Genomic DNA, 18,240 nt, shown 5'->3' with positions numbered 1-18,240 from the left:
TGAAAATAATCAACCCTTAGATTTTCATTGTCTTTCATTTATTGGTTTTTCTTTTATTTTGTTGATACCAATCACTTTTTAAATTTTAGTTATCTTACTGTGTAGTTCTAGCTGGCCTAGAATCTTTTGTAGGCCAGGTTGTCATCAAACTCACAGTTTGCCTACCAGGTTTGGCAGTTTTACTTTAAATGTTTAGGCAGGAGGCTGCAGAGATGGCTCCAGGGGTAAAGAGCACTAGCTGCTCTTCCAGAGGTTCCGAGTTCAATTCCCAGCAACCACATGGTGGCTCACACCTGCCTGAAACTCTAGTTCCAGGGGACTTGACAGCCTCACACAGACATACATGCAGACAAAACAACAGTGTGTATGAAATAAGTAAATATATTAAAAATGTATAGGGGCGTGTGTGTGTGTGTGTGTGTGTGCAGTAGAAAATGTGTAGTAGAAAATCAGTTGGAGGTGTTAGCTCTCCTTTCAGAGATCCCCTGGGGTTTATGCTCTACCCACTAGGCTCTTTCATGAGCCCTCTTCAATTGTCATTTCTCTACTTACTGTAGATTTACTCTAAAGTTTTTCTGAAGTGGAAGTTTATTGTTTTTTATATCTTCTTTTAAAACATTTTCTTTCCAGTGCCATACGCTATACTCTTAAGCATTCCTTTTTTGTATGTCCAAGATTTTGATGTTGTATTTTCACTTACTGTGTTTTTTTAATTATGAGTATTCATTATGTCAGTGTAAAAGTGTGTACATGTGAATACAGGTAGTTGTGAGCCATCCAGCATACATACTGGGAAATGAGCTTGAGTCCTTTGAAAGAGTACTATGCACTCTTAACTGCTGAACCATCTTTGTTGCCCAGCATGTTTATTTCTTTTAAGACTTTTCCTTTGACTTATGCCTTAATTTAGAATTAACTTGCTTAATTTCTAATTGTTTCAGAGAATTCTGATAGTCTTTGTGTTAATGATTTCTATTTTAATTTTATTAGATGTTGAGAGCATATTTAGTTAGTTTTCTAATTCTCTAAATTTGTGTTAATGACACAGCTGTCTACTTTGGTGAATGTACTGTATGAGCTACAGTTAACTAGAAGTGGTTGATAGACAGTAGTTACATGCAGTTGGATGTGATGTTGGTTCAACTACTTTATCATTGAGGGATCCTGTGGTCTCCTTTTTAACAGGGGGACCATGTTTTTCCCGGCAGGTAGCTTTTGTATTGAATTTTGGTGCTCTATTTGAACATGTACACACATCAAAGATTTTTTCATTATTTAATGTTCATTTGTATTTGATACCTTCCTTTGCTCTGAAATCCATTCTCCTCTGTCAGAAAATTAATTCAGCTAATCCTGCTTTTTTTTTCCTGATTGAGCTATAGTGTATTAATTTCTATTTTGTTAATTCTTCAATCTTGTCTTTAACTGAATGTGGTTAGGATGACTTCTCCTCTTCAGATTACATTTTGTTTTTGAGTATGTCTTGAAATTTTGTATTAAGAGCCTGAACATAACCTCCTGAGTGAAAAAGATGATGGTAATAGTTCAGTTTGGAGTTTTATGTTTAGCTGGCTAGAACAGTGGTTCTCAACCTGTGGGTCATGACACCCTAGTAGTTGAATGACCCTTTCACAAGGGTCGCATATCAGACATCCTTCTATCAGATATTTACATTACACTTTATAACAGCAGTAAAATTACATTAATGGGAGGCTGCAGAGATGGCTTAGAGTTAAGAGCACTGTCTGCTTTTCCAGAGGTCCTGAGTTCAATCCCCAGTAACTACATGGTATCTCACAACCATCTATAATGGAATTTGCCCACTTCTGGCATGTAGGTGTACATGCAGACAGAACATTGCATACATAATAAAAAAATCCTTTAAACACTTACAGTTACGAATTCATCTCTAAAATAATTTTATGAGTTTTGGGGCAGGTTCTAATTTTAATACATGAGGACCTGTATTAAAAGGTCACAGTGTTAGGAAGGTTGCGAACCACTGGGCTAGGAGTTAAGACTGTTATGCTAGGTATCAGGTTAAATTGTCTTTGGGTGTCCCTAGAGATTTGGTTGAGATGTGTACTTTTGTCGCTTGATTCCTTCTTGTCATAGGAGACACTATTGATGTGGTGATAAGGTCCTGGGTGGAGAGGAAATGTTCTGCGTGACACTGAGGTTTCAGTCCTACAGGCTGTGCTTTTGGGTTATTACCTTGACAAGTGCTTCTCAGTGTTTAACCTTATCCCCTCATCCCATGAAAAATGGCAAGGGAGGCTGTTAGTCAAGTCTATGCCCCTTCTTGGAAGAGATAAGTAAGGTTCTGGTAAACTACAGTAGTTCAGGCTCTGGTAAAACAGTTACTCTTGAAGGCAGGCCATTTTTAAGAAATGTTATAGAATGCTATCCAGAATGGCTACTTGCTCTTCTAGAATCAGAAGGGATTTTCTGTGATTTCTAGCATGAGAACTATTCTTATTCAGGAGGTAAAACTCAAAAAAGTTTGAATAGGGCCTTGTTCTTCCTTTGTGGTACTGGGTATGTTCCCCGGGCCAGGGACATATCAGGACAAGTATCCCACCATTAAACTACATTTCCAGCCTCGAGTGTCTCACTCCATGCTCTCAAATTTGTCTGCACTGACATTGCAGCATTTCACCAATACAGTTTAGGTTTTCCCACCCTGTTTTTGGTTCCCAGAGAATGAGCTTGCTTTCCCTTCAGCCCTTCCTCCCTCCCTCTTTTCTTATTATTTATTTATTTTTGTTTGAGACAAGATCTCATGTAGCTGAAGTTGCTTTCCCACTCAATATGTAGATGAGAACGAAACTAAACTTTTCCATAGTTTCTACTCAGCTACCATCTATCAGGAATGGTACCACCCACAGTGGGCTGGGCCCTCCTGCATCAATTAGTAATCAAGAAAATGTCCCATAGGCACATCCACAGGTTCCTCTGATGGAGACAGTCCTCAGTTGAGATTCTTTCTTTCCATGTAGGTGTATGTAGGTTTCTGTCAACAATTAACCAGCACAGTGATAGAGCATTTTTGGTTTAGTTTCATCATATGATTACTAGACTGTTTAAAGGTAGGCACCACTAATGAATCAGGCCTTGGTCATAAGTGATGACATACAGACTGTGGTTAGTTCCCTCTTCATGCTGGGTCAGAAGCAAACACAGGATTTATTTATCACTTACCATGTTTGGTTTTCTAAGTATCGAAACTTTCTTGTTCGCAGCTCTTGGACAAGCACAAGACTATAGAGAGCATGGTGGAGCTTTTGGACTTGTATCAGATGGAGGACGAGGCCTACAGCAGTCTTGCAGAGGCCACAACTGAACTCTACCAGTATCTACTTCAGCCATTCCGAGACATGCGAGAGCTTGCCATGCTGCGAAGACAACAGATCAAGGTAACTTTTTTCTTTTAAGCCTAAACTGTAACTACTCCGCTTAATGGCTCTGAGGCTTGCTAGTCACACATTTTAACTACAAAAGAAGTTTTTAAAATAATGCAAGCAGATTCTTGGCCTCTCTTCTAGAGGGCTGAGGTCTACTGTTGGGGCAGTTATTATCATATTCAAACTCTTGAAAAATGTTGAATTGTCAGATTTTTTTTTAATTTTTTATTTAACTTTTATTAATTACACTTTATTCATTTTGTATCCCCCCATAAGCCCCTCCTTCCTCCCCTCCCGATCCCACCCTCCATTCCCTTTCTGCATGCATGCCCCTCCACAAGTCCACTAATAGGGGAGGTTCTCCTCTCCTTTCTGATCTTAGTCTATCAGTTCTCATCAGAAGTGGCTGCATTGTCTACTTCTGTGTTGGCTGCGCCCCCCTCAGGGGGAGGTGATCAAAGAGCAGGCCAATCAGATTATGTCAGAGGCAGTCCCTCTTCCCATTACTATGTAACCCACTTGGACACTGAACTGCCATGGGCTACATATGTGCAGGGGTTCAGGGTTATCTCCATGAATAGTCCTTGGTTGGAGTATGAGTCTCTGGGAAGTTCCCTGTGTTCAAATTTTCTGGTTCTGTTGCTCTCCTTGGGGAGTTCCTGTCCTCTCCAGCTCTTGCTATTTCCCACTTCTTACCTAAAATTCCATGTTTTCTTCTTCTGATGTCCATCCTCTTTGCTTTTCAAGTTGGGGATTGAGCATTTTAGTTAGGGTCCTCTCTTTTGCTTAGTTTGTTTAGATGTACAGATTTTAGTGGGTTTATCCTATGTTGTATGTTTATATGAGTGAGTATATACCGTGTGTATCTTTTTGCTTCAGGGACAACTCACTCAGGATGATCCTTTCCAGGTCCCACCATTAACCTGCAAATTTCATGATTTCCTTATTTTTTATTGCTGAGTAATACTCCATTGTATAGGTGTACCACAATTTCTGCATCCATTCTTCAGTTAAGGGGCATCTGGGTTGTTTCCAGCTTCTGGCTATTACAAATAGAGCTGCTACAAACATGGTTGAACAAATGTCCTTTTTGTGTACTTGAGCCTCTTGGATATATGCCTAGGAGTGGTATGGCTGGATCTTGAGGAAGCGCTATTCCTAGTTGTCTGAGAAAGCGCCAGATTGATTTCCAGAGTGGTTGTACAAGTTTACATTCCCACCAGCAATGGAGAAGGGTTCCCCTTTCTCCACAACCTCTCCAGCATGTGTTGTCACTTGAGTTTTTGATCTTGGCCATTCTCATGGGTGTAAGGTGAAATCTCAGGGTTGTTTTGATTTGCATTTCCCTGATGGCTAATGAGGTTGAGCATTTCTTTAAATGCTTCTCTGCCAGTCGATATTCCTCTACAGAGAGTTCTCTGTTTAGCTCTGTTCCCCATTTTTTAAGTGGATTACTTGGTTTGCTGCTTTTCAGCTTCATTAGTTCTTTATATATACTGGATATGAGTCCTCTGTCAGATAAAGGATTGGTGAAGGTTCTTTGCCAATCTGTAGGCAGTCGCTTTGTTTTGATGACGGTGTCCTTTGCTTTACAGAAGCTTTTCAGTTTCATGAGGTACCATTTATTGATTGTTGCTCTTAGGAGCCTGTGCTGTTGGTGTTCTGTTCAGGAAGTTTTCTCCTGTACCAATGAGTTCTAGGGTATTCCCCACTTTTTTTTTTTCTAGCCGATTTAATGTGTCTGGTTTTATGTTGAGGTCTTTGATCCACTTCGACTTCAGTATTGTGCAGGGTGATAAGTATGGATCTATTTTCATTTTTCTACATGTAGACATCCAGTTAGACCAGCACCATTTGTTGAAGATGCTATCTTTTTTCCATTGTATGGTTTTGGCATTTTGTCAAAAAACAGTTGTCCATAAGTGTGTGAGTTTATTTCTGGGTCTTCTGTTCGATTCCATTGATCCACCATTCTGTTTCTATGCCAGTACCATGCAGTTTTTTATAACTGTTGCTCTATAGTACAGCTTGAGATGAGGGATGGAGATATCTCCAGAAGATCTTTTATTGTAGAGGATTGTTTTAGCAATTTTGGCTTTCTTGTTATTCCATATGAAGTTGAGAATTTTTCTTTCCAGGTCTGTAAAGAATTGTGTTGGCAATTTGATGGGAATTGCATTAAATCTATAGTAGATTGCTTTTGGTAAGATGGCCATTTTTACTATGTTAATCCTGCCAAGCCATGAGCATGGGAGATGTTTCCATCTTCTCATATCTTCTTCTAATTCTTTCTTTAGAGACTTGAAATTTTTTTCATACAAGTCTTTGACTTGCTTGGTTAGGGTTACTCCAAGGTACTTTATGTCATTTGTGGCTATTGTGAAGGGTGTTGTTTCCCTAATTTCTTTCTCAGCCATTTTGTCTTTTGTATACAGGAGGGCTACTGATTTTTTGAGTTAATTTTGTATCTGGCCACTTTGCTGAAGGTGTTTATCAGCTGTAGGAGTTCCTTGGTAGAGTTTTTGGGGTCACTCAGGTATACTATCATATCATCTGCAAATAGTGATAATTTGACTTCTTCCTTTCCCATCTGTATCCCCTTGATCTCCTTCAACTGTCTTATTGCTCTAGCAAGGACTTCCAGCACTATGTTGAAGAGATATGAAGAGAGTGGGCAGCCTTGTCTTGTCCCTGATTTCAGTGGGATTGCTTTAAGTTTCTCTCTGTTCAGTTTGATGTTGGCTATAGGCTTGCTGTATATCACCTTTACTATGTTTAGATACGTGCCTTGTATCCCTGATCTCTCCAATACTTTAAACATGAATGGATGTTGGATTTTGTCAAAGGCTTTTTCAGCATCTAGGGAGATTATGTGTTTTTTTTTTTTTCTTTCAGTTTGTTAATATGATGGATCACATTGATGGATTTACATATATTGAACCACCCCTGCATATCTGGGATGAAGCCTACTTGGTCGTAGTGGATAATATCTTTGATGTGTTCTTATATTCGGTTTGCAAGTATTTTGTTAAGTATTTTTGCATCAGTGTTCATAAGGGTGATTGGCCTGAAATTCTCTTTCTTAGTTGAGTCTTTGTGAGGTTTAGGTACCAAGGTGACTGTAGCTTCATAGAATGAGTTTGGTAATGTTCCTTCTGTTTCTATTTTGTGGAATAGTTTGAAGAGAATTGGAGTTAGCTTTTCTTTGAAGGTCTAGTAGAATTCTGCGCTGAAACCATCTGGTCCTGGGCTTTTTTTGGATAGGAGACTTTTGATGACTGCTTCTATTTATTTCTTTGGGTGATATAGGACTATTTAGTTGATTTACCTGGTCCTGATTCAGCTTTGGTAAGTCAAATCGATCAAGAAAATTGTCCATTTCATTTAGATTTTCTAATTTTGTGGCATATAGACTTTTGAAGTAAGTCCTAATGATTGTTTGGATTTCCTCAGTGTCTGTAGTTATGTCCCCCTTTTCATTTCTGATTTTGTTGATTTTGGTGGTGTCTCTCTGCCTTTTAGGTAGCTTGGCTAAGGGTTTGTCGATCTTGTTGATTTTCTCAAAGAACCAGCTCTTGGTTTCATTGATTCTTTGAATTGTTTTATTTGTTTCTAATTAATTGATTTCAGCCCTGAGTTTGATTATTTCCAGCCGTCTACTCCTTTTTGGTGTGTCTGCTTCTTTTTTTTCTAGGGTTTTTAAGTGAGCCATTAAGTTGCTTGAATGAGCTGTCTCGAATTTCTTCTTGAAGACACTTAGTGCTATGAACTTTCCTCATAGCACTGCTTTCATTGTGTTTCAGAAGTTTGGGTATGTTGTGTTCATTTTCATTGATTTCTAGAAAGACTTTAATTTCTTTCTTTATTTCTTCCCTGACCCAGCTGTCATTCAGTAACAAGTTGTTCAGTTTCCATGTGTGTGTAGGCTTTTTGTTATTTCTGTTGTTGTTGAGGTCCAGCTTTATTCCATGGTGATCAGACAAGATACATGGGATTATTTCAATCTTCTTGTATTTGTTGAGGCTTGCTTTGTGACCAACTATATGGTCTGGTTTGGAGAAGGTTCCATGAGGTGCTGAGAAGAAGGTAAATTCTTTTGTGTTTAGGTGTAAAGTTCTGTAAATGTCTGTTAGGTCCATTTGATTCATGACCTCTGTCAGAGACATTGTTTCTTTGTTTAATTTCTGTTTTGTTGACCTGTCCTTTGTTGAGAGTGGGGTGTTGAAGTCTCCCACTATTAATGTGTGGGGATCTATATGTGGTTTAAATTTTATCAATGTTTTTTTAACAAATGTGGGTGCTCTTGTATTTGGGGCATAGATGTTCAGGATTGTGATGTCTTCGTGGTGGAATTTTCCCTTGATGAGTATGAAGTGTCCTTCCCATATCTTTTTATTAATTTTGATTGAAAGTCTATTTTGTCAGATATTAGAATGGCTACTCCTGCTAGCTTCTTGGGTCCATTTGCTTGGAAAGTCGTCTTCCAACCCTTTACCCTCAGGTAATGTCTATCTTTGTGCCTTAGGTGTGTTTCTTGTATTGCTGGGTTTTGTTTAGATATCCATTCTGTTAATCTGTGTCTTTTTACTGGAGAGTTGAGTCCATTGATGTTGAGAGAGATTAATGACCAGTGGCTGTTAGATCCTTTGATTTTGATGTCGGGTTTTTTCATAAGGTTGTGTGCTTGGTTGCTTTTTGTTTTACTGTAGTAAGGTTAATTATTTCTTGTGTTTTCTTGAAAGAAGCTAATTTTCTTGGGTTGTATTTTCCCTTCCAGTGTCTTCTGTAATGCTGGATTTGTGTGTTGAAATTTCTTTTTGTCATTGAATATCTTCTTTTCTCTGTCTATGAGGACTGAGAGTTTTGCTGGGTATAGTAGCCTGGGCTGACATCTGTGTTCTCTTAGGGTCTGCATGATATCCGTCCAGGCCCTTCTGGCTTTCATAGTCTCTGTTGAAAAGTCAGGTGTGATTCTAATGAGTTTGCCATTATATGTTACTTGGCCTTTTTCCCTTGCAGCTTTTAGTGTTTTTTCTTTGTTCTGTATACTTACTGTTTTGATTATTATGTGGCGGGAGGATTTTCTTTTCTGGTCAAATTTGTTGGGTGTTCTGTAGGCCTCATGTATTTTTATTGGCCTCTCCTTTAACTTGGCGAAGTTTTCTTCAATGATTTTGTTGAAAATATTTTCTGGGCCTTGGAGAAGGGAGTCTTCTTTTTCCTCTATACCTATTATTCTTAGGTTTTGTCTTTTCATATTGTCTTGCATTTCTTGGACGGTCTGTGTCAGGAATTGTTTGGGTTTAACATTTTCTTTGACAGATACATCGATTTCTTCCATTGTATCTTCTACACCTGAGATTCTTTCTTCCATCTCTTGTAGTCTGTTGGTTATGCTTACCTCTGTAGTTCCTGTTTTCTTCCCTAGATTCTTCCTTTCCATTATTTCTTCCATTTGTGTTTTCTTTAATTTTTCCAATTCTATCTTCAGGTCTTGAGTTGTTTTGTTTACTTCCTTCACCTGTCTGATTGTACTTTCCTGTTTTTCTTTTAGTTCCTTCAACTCTGTTTCTATCATTTCATTCAGTGTTTTAAGCATTTCCTTTCTAAAGGCCATAAACTGTTTGGCTGCAGCTTCCTCTATTTCTTTACGGATAGCAATATTCTGTTTGAACAATCTTCCTCTATGTCTTTACGAATCTTATTTGTTTCCTCTGTTATCATCTTCATGAGCATACTTGTTAGGTCATCTTCTTGGATTTCAGTTATGGTGGGGTGTCCAGGGCTACTTGCCCCTGGGTAACTGGGTTCTGGAGATGCCATATTGCTCTGTCTTTTGTTGCTTGAGCTTTTACACTGGCCTCTACCCATTGTGTTATCTTAGGTGTTTGGGATTATTTTCTGGTGGTTCCTGGGGATCCTGTGGTGGAAAGGATCCCCTTGGCAGAAAGCTGGTTTTTCTTGAAGTAAATCTTCTCAGCTTTTTGGGTATAGTCCCTGGATGGCTGGCGTTTTTTCAGGAGTTGCTGCTGTTCACCTCAGGGATAGAGACCTGAGTGGTAACTGTGGTCTTTGTTAGTCAAGAGGGTTCTCCTCTCACCCAGGGAAGTCCTGAAGACAGCTGCCCTGTTTCTGGGTTTCTTGCTGTAAATTTAATGATCAGGTGCTGTGACCCAGTTGGACAGCTGGCACGCAGCAACTGTTTGTCCCTGTGTCTGGAGCACAGCTGAGTGATGGTGGCTTGGCCCTGCCGGTCTGCGAGACTTTTTCCAGGGAAGGACTGAGTGATTTAAGTCAGTACAGTTTCCTTCCTTCCTTGTGGATTCTCTGGAGACAGGGACTCCCAGTCTCTTTTTTGCCCTGGGGCGCACTGCTCAGTCTCTGCCAGCTGTCTGGCGCGCAGAAACTGCCTGGGTCTGCCTTTCCGGCCTTTGGGAGCCTGGGTGTCTGCCTCAACTAGGTGATTTTCCCGAAACCTTTTCGGGGTGGGGGGTTTCGGCTGAGTGCTCTGAGATCAGACCAGCCGTTTCCCTCCCTGTGTGTTTGCACAGGACAGTGAAACTCAGTCCCTGGTGCCCTGGTGCCCACAGTTCTATCTGAGGCGGCGAATCAGGTGCGCAGGCAGGCAGGGCTCTGTGCAGGCGCCTGGGTCCCCGGCTCTGGCTCCGGGCTGGCTCCTGGGGCGCCCGCGGAATCCAAGTCTTTTCCAGGGGATGTCTGGGTCCCAATCGTTTCCTGCACCATGGGGTTATCTCTCGACTGAAAATTCCAGTCTCTGATAGTGTGGTGCGCACGGTTCAGTCTGGGACGGTGACCAGAGACACCGGCTTGTGGCTCTGGGCTGGGGCTGGGGCTGGGGCTGGTGGCTGTCAGCCAAGCATCTGGCGGAACCGGGATCTCTTGCGCGGTTTAGCCAGGTGAGTTAAAAGCTGATTGAATCCCCCACCGTGGGGTATCCACTCACCTGGGAAACACAATCACTTGTGTTTTATGGTTGCGTATTCTGATTGCTGGTCACTGTGCCAATCCTGCTGTGCTGCTGCTCAGAATGAGAGTCCTCCCGGCGCCGCCATCTTGCCCCGCTCTCGAATTGTCAGTTATTTTAAAATAAATTTGATACTTGGATTAAAAGGGTGTCAGGAATGTAAGATTGGAAATTAAAATTTATTTAACTTCTAAAAACTAACCATAGACCTATATTGCGAATCTAATCTGAAAGGTAGAAAAGAACTAGATGACATTGGCATCCCGCCCCTCTTGACTGCTTACTATATTTGCAGACATCACCTGCAAATTCAACATTAAGATTCATCCTTGGAGTTCTATTAATTAACAATTTGTGGATTGAATATTCACTTGAGAAAATCTATAGACTATATGGGTGAGCTACTGTCACTGCTTATTCCGTTTTTCCTTGGGAAGCAGTGTGAGGAAATATTTTATTTAAAATTATAACTTTCTTTAAGGTAAAAATAATATTTGTTGTTCTAAACTGTTGCCTCTCATACCATCAACCACTACTGTTTTTTTTCTTTGTGCTTCTTATGAATATTTACATACAGGCATATTTTCTAGTAATTCACTACATCTTCTTACTGAGTTCATAGTGTGTCAGGTGAGTATGATACGTGGTACTATTATGCAAATTACTCATTGGAATCATTTATGTCCTTGTCCATAGCTAGTATTAGCAACTTAGGGAGCTGTAATTTTAAAAGTGTTTTAAAACTATTATTTACTAGCCATTGTTATTAGAAAATACACATATTTTTAAAAAGGAGTTAGAATTGATTTGGCAAAATATTTGTTATAAGCACAACTAAAATTTATTCTTATTACATATTATCATGTGGCTGTGGTACTGTTTAGTTCTTCTGAAGATAATTGTCTTAGGGTTTCTTTTGTTGTGATGAAGTATCATGACCAGAAGCAGCTTGGGGAGGAGTGGCCTTTTCAGCTCCCCTTTCCTAGTCCATCACTGAAAGAAGTCAGAAGTCCTAAAGAGGGTAGGAGCTGATGCAGAGCCCATGGAGGAGTGCTGCTTACTGGCTTGCTCTCCATGGCTTGCTTAGCCTCCTTCTTATAGCAGCAACCTAGGGATGCCATTACCCATACTCCTATTATCATCAAGATAATATACCAGAGATTTATCCACAGGATATCTAGTAGGGCTGTTTTCTCAATTGAGGTTCTTCTTCTAAAATGACTCTGGCTTTGTATCAACTTGACATAAAACTAACCAGCACAGTAATTGAGAATTGAGACTTATGTAGAAGATTATAATAAAGCTAGTTATATCAGTTAAATATCAAAATTCCTTTTTACTTTTTTTTTTATTTGTAGTGGTTAATTGAATCTAGGGATTTATGTTTGTTTTTGGTTTTTTTAGTTTCTCTGTTGCACTCTGGCTGTCCTGGAACTGGCTCTGTAGATCAGGCTGGCCTGGAACTCACAAAAAATCGCTTGCCTCTGCCTCCCAGAATGCTGGGATTAAAGGCATGTGCCACCACCGCCAAGCAGGATTTATGTTTTAGACAGCTCCTTTACCACCCTCATTCCTGAATTATGAAGATAAATTACTGCCTAAAATTGTCCCTTCTGAGGGTCCATAAGCTGAAGAAAGAGCCTCTTAACTCCTCCTAAAGAGCCTCCTAAACTCCCATTACCAGCACCCTGGGAACAAGTTTACAACAGATGAACTTTTGGGGTTAGGGAGACAGAGTTAAACTGTTTAATTGCTCTGTTGAATAAAATCAACTTTCGCAGTGCCTTTGCCTTCCCAGTTTGTCTTTATTTAAATCAACATTTAACACTCCAGAAGGGTAAAACTGAGCTAGTCACTAGCTCATAACGTACCAGACTTCGGTGAGGGCACCTAACGTCTGCTTTTGTTTTTAAAGAATATTATACATTTATACATTAAGTATATTTTAGTGTTGTATAGATCTCATGAACTGTAGTCTTCCTAAGTGAAATCTTAGGTCCTTTAACCAAAATCTTCCCTAAGCTCCAAGTCCCTCCCTCCTCTGTGAGGTAGTACCATTCTACTCTTCATTAAAGGCTGAATGACATTAACAACAACAACAAAAACATTTATTTATCATGTATATCATGTTCTGTCTGCATGTACATCTGCACTCCAAAAGGAGGCACCAGATCTCATTATAGATGGTTGTGAGCCACCATGTGGTTGCTGGGAATTGAACTCAGGACCTCTAGAAGAGCAGCCAGTGCTCTTAACCTCTGAGTCATCTCTTCACCCCTGCTGAATGACATTTTTATGTGTGTCTGTAGGACATGGACATTCATTCTGTCTCTTTACTATTGTGATAATGCTGAGTTAACCTTGGAACACACATATCTCAGCATACTGGCAAGTCCTTTGCTCATATATCCAGAAGAATATATGGTCTCTTTCCGATTGTTGGGGGGGCTACCGTAAAACTAACATGGGACACCTTATTATAAGAACATCATTTAGGATATTGCGTTTTGTAAGAACTTTACGGTATTTCTGTGCGTTAAGATCTTAAAGAGCCTTTGAGGCAGATGCTAACACAGATTTATGAATTGGCTTACTGATACTGCTGTCCTGTGTACTTTTTTAGGCATTGGGAATGTTGAAGTTCAAAGCCAGATTGGGCTCCTTTTCAATATTTGTGATCTTTTGTCTTTGATAATATCCATTTAAATAAAAGTGAAGATAATACCTCATTGTGAGTTTGACTTACTTCCTCTAATAATTAGTGCTATAGAACAATTTTCATACACCAATTAGCCGTACGTTTTACCTGCTTAGGCCCTTTATCCGTTTTTTAAATTGTCTTCTATTTGGATACTAACCTTTTACAAGATGTATGCCACTGAGTAGCATCCTCAGCCTTCTTACTGCCATCACAGCATTTGCTTCATCAAAGAATCTTTAGTCATGTTCTCCCAATATCTTAACAACACACAGAAATACAATAGTAAGTTCTTTAAAAAATGCACTCCTGTCAATGATGTACTTATAATGAGTTCCATGCCAGAGAACTTGTATTTATAAATTAGTTTTATACTCTTGGCTACCTAAACTGACACACCACCTTTTTCCATGTTAAAACGGGCTCTGTTTTCTTTCTAGTCTTGAAATTCCAAACAGAGCAGTCACTGTTTTTAGCACACAGTCCAGCTGAACAAGGCTGCTGTGATGTCTTCAAGTTTCCCAAGTTAGGAAGAGAGAAGTTAAAGAGAGGATTGTTGCTTAGTGTCTTATACAATAAAATGATTAGGCATTATAGTTCCTAAGTTCAAAAGTCATCTACAAAGCAGCAGAGGAAAAGCAGTTGCGTAAAGCATGTTTGTATTCTGTTTGTGAAGATTGGGGCAGAGAAAAAATAATCTTAACAGCGGTGTACAAGTTATCATCAGATGATTGTGGTGTTGTTTTGTTTCTAACCACTTCCCATAAAAGCCATACTACAAAATTTCAGTCTTTTTGTATATCTCCTCCTTGTCAGTTTCTCAGAGGTACAATGTTTATTCATGCAGGTGGAAGTAATTTCTGTTTTAATGGTCTGAGCTAGGAGCTTTGAGTTTGTACATTTTAGGTTGTGTTTATGAAATTTCTATTCCATAGTTAAATCTGCTGGGGTTTGATAAAAATCAAGCTAGTAATTTCAACAGTGAGCACTCTAATTCAAAGCTTTGTTAACTAAGTGTAAAGTAACGTGGGTACTTAAGGCAAGAAGGTCAGCTACCTCAAAGGAAGCCATTATTAAAAAAGCCACTACTTTCAGAGGTGAAATAACAAAGGAAAGGGACTGGATTTATTGAGTTAGGCACAGAGGGCAGACTCCGTGGAGCTTCGGGCTTATAAAAAAGATGTTGTTTCTAGTAGTGGCCTTGATGGTCCACTCCAGCCCTCTAAGGATAGGACCCTTGGTGTGCTGTTAATACCTTGTCTTGGTGAAAAAGAGAGAGTTGCATTATGAGGTTGGGGTTGAAAAAGGTACAGACTTGATTTTATTACTAACGAAGGAACTGTTAGTGCTGAGTGTTAGAAGCAAATCTGGGATGGTGCCTACAGATACAGCAGAGTCAAAGGTAAGCAGATAGAAGAAAGAAGGGCATCTCCCTCCTGCCTTCCAATTGCTTGTATCTGAAAAGGGCTTGCAGAATCCAAAACCAGCATTGTAAGGTAGTAGGGTGAACTTGGAGATGAGGGAGCCTGAGTCAGAAATGCCTCTGTAGTAATACCTGGGATTTCAGGCATGCCACACCATGATAATTTTAATGCATTTTTTATTTGATAAGGTATTTGTGAAAGATCTTGTGGGTTATAAGTAACAGAACTAAGTCTCCTAATTTTGCAAAAAAAAAAAAAAAAAAAAAAATCTGCATTACTTAATATATTTTCCCTTCCAGTGTATTATAAATCCCTGTGAGGAGAACACTGCATCCTACTCACCTCATCTAGTGCACTGGTGTGTTGCCCCTCCCTCTTGTGTGTTTTTTGTTGTATTTTATGTGTATGGATGTTTGCTCACATATATGTATATGCACCATGTCAATGCCTGGTGCCCATGGAGGTCAGAAGAGGGCATTGATCCCCTGGGACTTGAGTTACGGATGATTGCCAAGTATATAGATGGCTGGGATCAGAATGAGCCCAGGGCCTCTGCAAGACTAGTAGTAAGTTCGCTCACATGCTGAGCCATCTCTGCCATCCCTACACTGATTTCTTTATTCACTTTATGCACTCAATATTTTCAAATATGAGCCATAATAAAGGTCAAGAAGATAAGAAATGATCAATATACAAAACATACTTATATTTGACTCCTAAAGTGGTGGGTATAGAAATTGTCTTTTGGGGAAAACAAATTCAGTATAAATGAGTAGGGAATGTGAGGAGCCAAGCAAGACACGCTAAAGCCAGCACACACTTATTACCCCAGCAGGTCAGGAAGTTGGGGTGTTGTTCCTGCCTTAATATTACTTGCTTGACATCAGTTTTATAGTCCCAGAAATGGGACTCACACTGTTCTATTTTATACTAGTAATAAAGAGACATTGGGCTCAAATCATATCGCCACCTTTTCTTCCTCAGCGTGTACACTGCACAGAGAGGCACCTCACGATTTACCTTTTTTGATCTTAGGGAAACGTGAGTTCCATGTTTCTTGAACAGAAACAGGAAACTTCTCAGTTAATGTGCCCTTAGCCTGTTAGCCAGAAGAAGAAATGAAACAATGTCTTCCTCTTTATGATTAATGTACAATACCACTTTTTCACTTTTAAGTCTATTTCATTCAGTGAAGAAAGTGGAAAATGTAGGGTCTTTTCTTGGCCTTTTTCTTTTTCTCTTCACTCTTCTCTCTTCTCAGTTTTCTTTCCTTTTGGTAGATTAGGCTGACCTAAAATTCACAATTTGGGCCTCTCTCAGTGTCTCAGTGTTGGAGTAACAGTTGTGGCATGAACCACCCTGCCTGGCAGAAACTGCAGAAGTTTTTGTTGTTGTTTATTTTTTATGGTGCTGGGTCTTGCTCTTGTAGGCAAGAGCTCTACCACTGACTTATATCCCTGGCCCTTTGAAAATGCAGTTATTGAACAGGGAGAAAATGTCTAATCAAAAGTCTGCCACTGGCATCAATACTACATTTTACATACTTTGCTTTTATTTCTCTGGAAGTCTATTATGTAATTGAAACTTATTTTATCTGTAATTTTTACCTGTATCCACCTGATATGTTACAGCATAATTTTGTGTTAAGAGAAGCTTTGTGGACATTCATTATAGCAAAGAACTGAACTTTACACCTGGGTCGTATACACAGCTTTTTCATTCCATGTTTGATATCCCTCTTTATTTAGCCAGCTCAGTGTGAGCAGCTCTAGTGGTTACTAACTCCTTAAAGATATTTTCTTCTTGAACTTTTCTATCTCAGCTCTTTCTTGTAGAATCTCTTGCTGCTGGGTACTTTTTTCTACTGAACATTCACTGTTGTGTGTGTGTATTCTTTAGATGATTTCAGTTACCCTTACGGTTTTATAAATGTTTTCATTGTGTTACTGATCCCCAGACTTATGTATTTGGCCATGATCTTTGCAAAATTAACACATATAAAACTAAATTCTATGTCTTCTTTTTTAAACTCCCATTCCTCCTTAAATTAAGGGTGTTAAATTCCAGGTGATTAAAATTTATTTTAGTTTTAGATTATCATGTTATCTGTTTCTTGAATTGTTTAGAGATATAGCTTGTTTTTTTTATACTTAGCTACTGAGCTATCTCTCTACCCCCTCCCCCACCTTTTTTTTCTTTCTTTTTTGAGACGGGTTCTTTATGTAGCCATGTCTGTCCTGAAGCTTGCCCTGGACTGATCTCTGCCTCCTGAGTGCTGGGATTAAAGGCATGTGCCAACACCCTGACTCCTGTTTTTATTATCCTTAACAGTGTAACTAACATTCTTCCCCTCATGCTTCAGCCTTCCAAGAGCTGGGGTAATAGGCATGGGCCATCACAACCTGCTTAAATGTTTCTTATTTAATGTTTTAAATCAATCTTTTTCCTATGGTAAAGCAGGATAGTATATATACATGGTCCATTCTGTTAATTTTGTTTTTATCTGTGTTCTTTGTGACTTGTGGGTTTTTTGTTTTTGTTTTGTTTTGTTTTGTTTTGTGTTTTCGAGACAGTGTTTCTCTATGTAGCCTTGGCTTTGTAGACCAGGCTGGCCTTGAGCTCACAGAGGTCTGCCTCCTCCTGCCTCCGTGAGTGCTGTGATAACAGGCATGTCCCACCATGTCCCGCTTCTTTGTGACTTTTGTAATACATAGCTAGTTTATTTTTATCTAAAAGGGATAGAGCACTTGCTTGGGATATGTCAGAACTTGGCTTCCTAAAAAAAGGAAAACAGTAAATAAAAGAAAATTTGCTTAGAGTATTTTTGTATGCACATGGGCAGATTTAAAAAACAATATCATCAATCTTAAAATCTGTGTTTTAATATTTAATGGAATTTAAATATAACCACTGCACAAATCATTGTTAACCTAAAATATAACTATTGTAAGCAAGAAAATAAATTGCTTATTATCTTGACACTCAGAAATGACCAATTGCTTTGCTGTGTATTGTTTTCATATATATAGAAGGGAATGGGAGGATGGAAGAAATTAGAAAGGGAAGAATGGAAGAGGGCAGATTCCTATGTCACATACCTCCTGCACCATAAGTCATTCAGCTTACAAGTGGTGTTCATTACTTTACCACTAAGCCTGATTAATATCTGGTACATAACACTCATTAAATGTTTGAGGAATGAGTAAAAGATTTCCACCTTTTCTCTCTGAAGATTTCCATGGAGAATGATTATTTGGGACCACGAAGAATTGAGAGTCTACAAAAAGAAGATGCTGACTGGCAGCGGAAAGCTCACATGGCTGTGTTGTCTATTCAGGATCTCACTGTCAAGTATTTTGAAATAACAGCTAAAGCTCAGAAAGGTAAGCTTTTTGGTAAGACTCCTTAGGCACTTTTGAAGATGAGCAGTTAAGTTTTTTATGTTTAGAATAATTATATAGTAGAGTTGGGAAAGTATGCCTTACACTAGCAGAGAGTAACCACTATTGGAAAGGCAAGGTGTCCTTTTCAGCAACTAGGCACAGTGTGTACCATATCCATTCTGTACATCAGAGAAAACCAGAGGGAACTATTCTGGGCTAGTCACAAAAGAACCCTACTTGGACATGGATTTAAGTTTTTATTAGCCAGCTCTGACTGCGCTGGTTGTTTGGGATCCCAGTGTATCACCAAGCCTTTGGCAGGGTGAGCTTTTAATCACAAAACCTA

The 18,240-nt window shown here is 39.2% G+C and overlaps 1 protein-coding gene across 3 annotated transcripts in view; it reads left to right on the top strand.

The window, feature by feature from the left end:
• The window catches only part of Jmy (junction mediating and regulatory protein, p53 cofactor), a 175,499-nt gene that overhangs the window by 26,162 nt on the left and 131,097 nt on the right, over positions 1–18,240 (top strand). For all 3 annotated transcript variants that reach the window (XM_060377792.1, XM_060377793.1, XM_060377791.1), the window contains exons 2-3: positions 3,243–3,416; positions 17,744–17,894. In XM_060377792.1, the coding sequence (XP_060233775.1) occupies positions 3,243–3,416; positions 17,744–17,894 (325 nt within the window). The remainder of the gene's footprint in view (positions 1–3,242; positions 3,417–17,743; positions 17,895–18,240) is intronic.

Source organism: Meriones unguiculatus, chromosome 2 (genome assembly GCF_030254825.1).
Source record: "Meriones unguiculatus strain TT.TT164.6M chromosome 2, Bangor_MerUng_6.1, whole genome shotgun sequence".
Lineage (NCBI taxonomy): Eukaryota > Metazoa > Chordata > Mammalia > Rodentia > Muridae > Meriones > Meriones unguiculatus.
Note: the sequence above shows the minus strand (reverse complement) of the source record. Positions and strands in the feature narration are given on the sequence as shown.